At 61.5% G+C, this 8,568-nt stretch overlaps 1 protein-coding gene across 1 annotated transcript; it reads right to left on the bottom strand.

Annotated features, from left to right (window-relative positions):
• Positions 1-3,365: 3,365 nt before the first annotated feature.
• LBX1 (ladybird homeobox 1) lies at positions 3,366-5,806 on the bottom strand. The gene is made up of 2 exons (XM_005888094.3): positions 5,252-5,806; positions 3,366-4,561 (listed from the first exon to the last, which is right to left on the bottom strand). Exons 1-2 carry the CDS (start codon positions 5,574-5,576, stop codon positions 4,038-4,040), a joined length of 849 nt encoding a protein of 282 aa, XP_005888156.2. The 5' UTR covers positions 5,577-5,806; the 3' UTR covers positions 3,366-4,037.
• Positions 5,807-8,568: the final 2,762 nt, after the last annotated feature.

The raw sequence follows: 8,568 nt of genomic DNA, 5'->3' as shown, positions 1-8,568 counted from the left end.
GGCCACACTTGCACGTACACTCACTCTCCGAGAATAAACACATAATGCACGCGCCCAGCCCCCACAGAGCGCACACATGCAGTGAACACGCCACGCACAGCCGCACCCGAGGCCCGCCGGGCCGGCGCCTGCGAGGAGACCAGGGCCCGCACTTGGGTTGGAGGGCCTCTCACATCACAGGTTCTTGCTGTAGCGCCCGAAGCTCGGCCAAGGCCATCCCAGCGCCCGGGGCGGCGCGCGGGTAGTTGCTCTCGTCGGAGGCAGGATTGCCTGGGAGAGGGTGAGCTAGAGCCCAGGCCTCCCTGATCCTAGCTCCTCCCTCCAGTCCCCAGACAAGTCCCTCAGCCCTTGCCCTCGGTCGCCGCCGCCTCCCTGCGCGATGGAGCCAGGAGACTAGCCCCGCACCACGCTGCCCGGTCGAACGAGTCGGACCTCCAAGGCCACGCGCGCTGTCAGCGAGGCTCCGGAAGTCCACGGACAGCCTGGCGGAGGCATGGAATCCAGCGCAGCCGAGAAGACTGAGCCGGGGCGGCTTGAATCCGCTCCCCAAATGGTGTGGGACCCTTCACGGCGCGCTCTCCCCGGGCCTCCTTGGGTTCAGCCCAGGGCTCAGCGTTCGCCTCTCTCCCCTTCCCTCCGACGACTGCAGTCCCTCCTTCCGCCCGCCTTCTCTCTGGCCTATAGAAACAACGAATTCCTCCTCGTCTTTCCAGGCCTGGGTCCAAAGCCACCTCCTCCTTGAAGCCCCCTCTACCCCGAGCCCAAAGTCGTTTCTCCGAGCTCTTCAAAAGGCGCTTCCCTGCCTCTCGGCCCAGTCTCCTCTGTCTTCGCTGGGGTACGGCGGGCCCCGTCCGCTAGACTGGGAGTTCCTTGAGGGCCGGAACTGGATCTGATTCGTTTGCATTTCCCCAGCCCCCAGCGTGGCCTGGTGCAGAAAAGATGCACAACAAACATTTGCTGAATTGAGTGGATTTTCCCCTTTATTTTATTAATCCTTCCCCTTCCTTCTTTCCTTCTTTCTTTTCCTCCTTCCTTCCTCCCTCGTTATTTTTTATTTCTTGGTTATATTCAATTGTCATGTTTTTCAGGCTCATTAAATCCATTTAGAGACAAAAGAATAAAAGGCAGAAGGGGAAGGAGGGGGAGGAGGGAAGGGGGAGGGGAGGGGGAGGCCAGGGAAGCAAACAAATAACCCGCTTTAACTAGACGGGCGGATAAATGGCCCCGTTTCTCCTCAGCCCCGATGCGCCTGCTTAGCTGCGCGCCCCGCGGGCCCCGCAGCTCGGGTGGGCTTAGCCCCGGGGCCGCCGCCCCCAGCCCGAAGGGACCCAGCAGGGCCGGGCCCGGGGCCGCGAAGCGGGGAGCGGCCGGAGGTGCCAGGGCCGCTTCATTGGGATTCATGGGCGTGTTGGGCGGGCGGCCTCGGGCTCCGGGCGCGGGGCGGGGGCCGGGCGGGGGCGGGGTGCGCACGGCGGGCGCAGATGCCCGAGTGACCGCCGCGCCGCGGTCCCTGCGCCGTCTTTGTGCCGGGGAGGCGCGCGCGGGGACCTAATCCATCAAATTGTCTACAAATTGTGAAGAAAATTCAAAAACCATATGGTCGCCAGCGCCGGCGCGCTCTGGGCTGCGGAGGGCCGTGGCCGCGCCCGCACCCGGAGCCGCGGGGGGCTGGGCCCGGCTATTGTCGCCTGTCAGCGGCCGCCCGGGTCCATTCGTCCCGGCCTTCATGGTCCGCGCTCCGAATTACAGACCCATCCATCCTGAGAGGGCGATTTATGTCGCCCGGGAGGAACCGGCCTCACGCCGGCCCGGCTGCCCGGCCGCCTCTTTCCTTCTTTCGCTCTCGCCGCTCCTCTCTTTTCCCCATTCCCTTTTTCTCTCTCCGTCTGTGTTTCTGTTTCTCCGTGTGTAGCTTTTCCTCTTTCTCCCCTCGTCTCTGTGGCTTTCCACTTTCTCGATCAGGTTTTGAAGTGTTTTTTTCTGTTCTCCTTTTTCTATTTTTCTCCCTTAGTTTCCTCGTGGACTCGCACGTTCGGATTCAGGCCCGGGGGCCCCAGCGCCTGCCCGAGAACAGATGCGCATTTCTCACATCAATTTTGCTTAGAAAGAGAGCCGAGTGGCCTGGAGGCGGGACCTTCCTCTAGTGACAGCGGCCACTCGCCAGCCCAGTGATAACAAAAGCCCAGAGAGAAACCCGGTCCGTTCGGAAAAGTGAAAGCTGCCCCTGTTCCTGCCCCAGCCGCATTCGGGACGCTGGGACACCCCCCACCAACCCCCCGCAGAGTTCTTGGTAGATTTATGTCTCTGTCCCCAGCAGCGTTCGGGGCCCGGAATTTGTGAGCGTTACCAGAAATCCATCCCAACTCACAGACGCCTCGGGCTCACATCTTCCTGTGCCCATGTCAGCAATTTAGTCTGCCCTCGTGCCTTTGGCTTTATTTTCTTCCCTCCCTCAAGGCTGAGGCCCTCTGGCGAACCGAAACTTGGGAGCCCTCAGGCTCCACCCCGCTGTCCGACTGAGCTGTACCACCCAAGGCTTAGCCGGTGTCCCGGGGAGCGCAGGAAGAATACCCTTGGGTCCCGGCTGCGATGCACGAACCCCAGGGCAAGTGCCCCTACCCTCAGCCTTTGCCCCACATAAATTAATTTCGCACCCGTGGCGCCCTCAAAGTACGCACAGATTTCCTCCCAGTATTGTACGCCTCACTTTTTACCCGGACCTGGCGAAGCCCGCTTCTCTCGCCCCCTCACCATTTGGTAGCTGCCGCGTGTTCGTGGGCAACAAGCGCCTCCTCTCTCTCACCACTTCCCCCTCACCCTTCATTCTCACGCCCGCCCCGAAACTCCTCCAAATCGCCAAGGCCTAGGCAGCCCGAGAGCAGGAGCCGAGAGACATCGAGCCTGCCGCGGCTTCACTGAAGAAGGTCCACTCATTCAGACACGGTCACCGCCGGTTCTAGTAAAATGGCAAAGACTTTATTTATCGGAGAAAGAGGCCTTAGTTACAGTCCGGGAGGGAGAGGGCAGGGCAGGAGAAGGGGAGTGGCACGCGGGACCCACCCTCATCCAGCCACCCTTGTCTGGCCAAGACGAGCTAGGAGCAGGGCATTGGAGACTGCAAGACAGACCCAGAGCTGTGGAGGAGGTGGGTGAGGGTTTAGGCGGGCCTCCTCTCAGTCTCTGTCACATGCAAAGAAATTCTAAAAAGAGTAAAAAATAATGCTTGGACTTTGGGTTCCGTTTTCGTTGGTTGGTTGTTGGATTTCCCCCTGCTTTGTCCCTAAGACCCGGACCCCAGTAGTCAGTCCAAGGCAACCAAGAGAGGGTGGGAAGGAATCTTTAAAATAACATTTCTGGGCATTAGGAGGCAGAAATGGCATCGAAAACGGACTTTTCTCGCGGAGGGGGAGGTTTGGGGGAGAAAACATTGATTTGAAACTTGCAAGTCAGGACCCGGTTGTCCCCCTCAGTCCCTTCCCACGCGGGGGGGAAATAAACGCAGAAGGGAATAAAAGAAATCAGCTGCAATAGGTCTAGGGAGGTGAGGAGGGAGAGGGCCGGTGCATTCGCCACATGCAGAGAAAAATAAAAAAAGTCGGGGCGGCTCCCTCCCCCAGACCTCGAGGTTAAGTGTTTGTTACCCTCGATTCTGCCTCGCCCTCAGCAAAGCCGGCAGCCTGAGCTTTGAAATCAAGGAAATCTCCGAAACTTTAACAAATGAAAGAAAGGAAGAAGTCAGGCTGCGGTGGGAAGAACCCGGTATATAGGCTTAAATATTTATACAGAAGCCATACAGAATTGCACGGCGAGGGCTCCCGGGGCGGTGGAGGCCGCGCGCGGCGACCGGCTCCGCCGGCCAGCCCGGGTTTATTGCTTCGAGAGGGAAGAGGCGGCTGCCGGGAGCCGAGTCCGGGCCAAGGACGGGGAGAAGGCGGGAGTTGCAGAGGAGGTCCCAGCTCCCCTCGGCGGTCCGGTCCGGGAGGCGGCGGGCATCCGGCGCTCGGAGCCCGGGGGCGGTGGAAGGTGCTGGGCGCTGCTCAATCGTCCACGTCGATTTCTTCGTCTTCCTCGTCCTCCGAGCAGTCCTGGCTGCTGGCTGGCTGGTCTGTGAGCGGGGAGGCTGGCGAAAGCTGCAGGGGCCCAGCGCCCGGGGCCTGCGGGGCGCCTGTGGTGAGTGCCGGAGAGCCAGGCCTTGACTTAGCCCTGCCGCAGCCGCCGCCGCCGCCGCCGCCCGCGGCCTCCGAGTTCTGCTCGAGTTCGGCCAGCGCCACGATGTCCATCTGCCCGCTAGGGCCCAGTTTCTTGGCGGACTCCACGTCGGCCTTCATCTCCTCCAGGTCCCGTTTAAGCTTGGCGCGCCGATTCTGGAACCAGGTGATGACCTGAGCATTGGTGAGGCCCAGCTGCTGCGCAATTTGGTCGCGATCGGCGGGGGACAGGTACTTCTGGTAGAGAAAGCGCTTCTCCAACTCATAGATCTGGTGATTGGTGAAGGCTGTGCGCGACTTTCGTCGCTTTTTGGGGGTCTGCCGCTGCCCAAAGATGGTCATCCCGTCGCGGCCTGCGAGGAAACCAGAGTATAGTCTTGCGCACGGGGAAAGGAGACCCCACCCCGGCTCTTACTCACCCCACCTAGACCCATCCGGCCATCAGTCTGCCGCTGTTCCCTTCTCGGATTAGATTCGGCCACCTGGACTAGGGCAAGCCTAGGCTATGGCAAGCCCCCTTCCTCCATCTCTCGTCTACCGGAAGTCCCTAGGAAAAATTGTTTTGATCTCTGCCCCGTCACCTGAGAGTTCGTTTGAAAGAACCGAAGTCGCTAGAACATAAGAGAGCCAGACAGGGATGCTCTGACTGGGTGTGAATGTTGGCTCTCCACCTCGTCGCAATCAACACGACTCTACTGCTACCAAAAAGGTCCCAGCAAAGGCTCTCCATTCTGCACCCCAGGAACAGGGCTAGGAGTTACCAGGCCACTGAGAACGAGAGGAAGCCAGGCAGACTGCGGAGAGATCTTGGGTTCCCGCCTCCCCTCCGCGGCACTCGACTCTAGCCTATCCCGAGGTCCCTAGGAGACAGGGTTTGGGTCCTGTTCCACGCATCTCCACTCCCAGTGGCAGCGGCTTGGGTTGGAGGGCCCTGACGACCGGCGTGTGGGGTGAGGCGGGCAGAGACACAGGGCAGTAAGCGTGGGACACACGGAACAGGTCGCGGGGTGCTGGGCGCGGGGGAACCCAGTGGCGGCGCCTACCTTCGGCTGCCTGCAGGACGCTGACCTCCAGCCCCTTAAAAGTCTTGCTAGCGAGCTCCTCAAGCGCGCACAGCGGCGAGGTCTGAGAGAGAAGCGCGCGGCCCGCCAGGGGCAAGCCGCCCGGCGCGTGCTTGTCCGCGGCCGCCAGCAGGTGCGCCGCCCCGCACAGCGAGTAACTTCTCCGCACAGACGGCTTGTTGAGGATGTCCTCGATGCTGAACGGCGTCAGCGGCTTGTTGGAGTTGGCGGGAGGCGGCAGGTGGTCCAGCGGGCTGCGCCGCCTCTCCTCCCCCGGCGCCGCCTTGCTGTCCTCCTTGGAAGTCATCTCGGCCTCGTTTGGGGGCCCGGCCCGGGCGGCTCGGGCCTCGGGGACCCAGCCCGCGGGCAGCTCGGGCGCCGGACGGCGCGGCGGGAAGCAGACGGGAAGGAGGCCGCGCCGGGCAGGGCGCGGGCCGGGCTCGGGGCCGATTAGCGCAACAGCAGAGGCGAGCAGAGCCGCACGGGGCCCCAGGAGGAGGGCGCTGACACGGGCGCTGCCGCCGCCGGGGCTTCCAGCAATCCGAGGCCCGAGCCGGGGCGCGCCGCGCGAGGCTCCAGTTTCGCCAGCCCCGGTGCTATTTAAAGGTGTCAGGTGGCTCCGCGGCGGTTCCTGGCCCACGGTCCTGGCGGCAGCAGTTGGAAGAGCCGAGGCGAGGGCGCCGATCCCGTACTGCGAGGGGAGGCGGAGAGATGGGGCAATTGACTATTGCTAACAAGTTAGCCTTGATCGAGGAGTAATCAATTATCTGCAGCGGCACTTCTGTCTCTCTTTCTTTCTCCGTCTTTCTCTCTTCTTTCTCTCTGTTCTCTCCTCCCGTTCTCTCCCTCCCTCTCTCCCTCCCTCTTCTCTCTTCTCTGCTCCCCCCGTCTCTCTCCTTCGCTCCCTCTCCCTCGTCCTCTCTTTCACTCTCTGTCCAATGCAGGCGGCTCTAAGTTGGGAAGCTCATTAATTAGCGGGCCTGGGGTAGGAGGAGCCGGCTGGAATTAGCCTGCCTAATGCGCCTGTCAGTCCGGGCGCTGCGCCGCGCTCGGCCCGAGCTGTTTGTAAATTACATTAGCCGCGCCTTTATTGCACCCGAACCTCCGGCGACAGAAAAGCCGCCGCCCCCACCCCAAACTGCGAGCCGCGCTCCCGGAGCACCCGCCTCCCGCCGGCCTGGCTGTGATGGCAGCGCTGGCCCGGAGGTCTCGGGCTCTCCAACCCTGGATTTGGCGCCCGATAAGGGCGGCAAGAGCACAGCCGGGGAGGTATGCAGCCGCCGCGCGGGCCAGGTAAGACCGGGAGCCTGGGTGGGCCCCGTCGCCACCCAGAGCAGACTTTGTCGAGCTGAGATCAAGGACACAGCGCCCCTACCCCTAGACCCACTTACCCCTCACCCACGGCCTTGGGCGACGCGCCTGGCGGAAGGAATCTGGAGCCCTCGGGGTGGCCCGCGGTAGGTCCGAGAAGGTTCTGCAGCCCTGGGTGAAGCGACACAGGACACAGGGGTGGAGGAGTCCCAGGGGTTGGGGGAGGAGGCCAGTCCGAGGACACAGCCTTACCCAGCGGAGAGGTAGAGCGGGGGTAGTTGTTGATGGCTCTAGGCACCTCTCCACTGGCCGGAGCCGAAGCGACAGCCTTACCTCCTCTCGCAATCTTGCACACTCTTTTCCGGCCTCTGCTCTCCGGGCCGACTGGGGCCACGGCCCGTCTGGTGATCGGCGTCCGACCGAGGTAGCCAGGCCGGGTGCCGGGGCTAACGGGGCAGGCTCAGGGCCTCCCAGCTGCGTTCTGCCGGGCCCCGGCCGGGGCCCCGCTGCCGGCCCCGCCCAGCCCAGCGCCCGGCTTGAGTGAACCACCAGGCCGACTCCAGCTGTTCCGGATGCGGGGCGGGGGGCCCAGAGGGGGCCGGGTCACTGCTGGGGCTGCGCTCTCAGGAACCCGCAGGGAGCTGGGGTTCGAGTGAGACTGGACTCTGGCAATCCTATGGCCCGAACTCTGCGTATCAAGCGAGCATTTGTGTGCATCGGTATTTGAATGTGTTTATGTGTTCGGATATGTATATATGTGTGTGGTTCTCCACGGATATATTTGTGTAAACGTATGTGAACTTGTGGGTATTTGGGCATGCCTGTTTTTCATTCCCCTGAGGCATCCAAGGGGGTTGTGCCCCTAGTTTGTTTTTGTTTTTTTTTTCTCTTGAGTCCTTCCTTTGGTTTGTATGCAGCTACTTGCCCTGCCACCCTAGTTTTCTGTGTCTGCCCCTGTAGAAAGGAGGGGAGGAGGGGACTGGCTGCAGCTGAGGGAGGAATAGCTGCTGTCCTCATACACGGCCCCAGCCCTTTCCCTGGCTTTGTTTGTAAACTCCGGGGCAGGCAGCGCAGTCTGACAGCCCTGCTTGGTCCAGAGACGGCTCCAGAGAGGCCAGTGCAGAGGACCGTGGCCCAGCTCAGAGGCTGGGATGGGAAGAATAGGACCTCTTGGGCTTCTTGCCCTGTCCTACCTGCTCCAGAGAGAAGACCAAGCTGGGCTGCAGGGCAGGGAACAGGTTCTTTTCCTGGATGCCTCTAGCATAGGGACCTCTGAGCATCAGAGATCAGTGTCTTTATCTCCCGGTTAAAAGGACAGTGTAGGGAGAGAGGATTCTTGTTTGGGACCCCAGTGACTGCCCCAGGCCTGCCTGGCAGTGTTGGGAAGAGCTATTTACCCTCTCCCTGTCTTTGTCCTGCATTTTGGGGAAAGCACAGGTACTTTAGAAGCAGGAATGGTGAGAATGTTCCCCCAGAGATGCAGAACTATCCCCCAGGCAGGCCAGTCTCTGATGCATCAGTGTTACTCTGGGAGCCATGAGGTGAGGTTGGGCCTGGGGTCAGAGTCCAGAGATGGTGAAGAGGGACCCGAAGAAGAGGGTTCCGGGGAGCTGAACTCTGCTGGCTTGGAAGCTCTGAGATGGAAAGGGGTCTGCTCTCTCCTCTCACTTCCTGCTCTTAGGATTCCACCTCACCTCTCGCCCACAGCCCATTCCTGCCATAACCCCCAAAGCCATGACCCAGAGCCTCAGGCAAGCCATATCCAGAGGAGGCCCCTCCACATCAGGGAATGGGGACTCTTTGGTCCTTATCCTCCGGAGGAGCTCTCACCTCTACTCTTCCTCCCCCATTCTTCCAGTCTGTTCATCTCTCCACACCTGACATTGGTCTACAAGACAGGATCGCAAGGACAACCCTGCTCCTCCTGTCTCCCAGCCCCTCAGGACCAGCAGAATTCGGGATTATTGTGAGGTTGCCAGGAAGGTGAG

Source organism: Bos mutus, chromosome 26 (assembly GCF_027580195.1).
Source record: "Bos mutus isolate GX-2022 chromosome 26, NWIPB_WYAK_1.1, whole genome shotgun sequence".
In the NCBI taxonomy this organism is placed as follows: domain Eukaryota; kingdom Metazoa; phylum Chordata; class Mammalia; order Artiodactyla; family Bovidae; genus Bos; species Bos mutus.
Note: the sequence above shows the minus strand (reverse complement) of the source record. Positions and strands in the feature narration are given on the sequence as shown.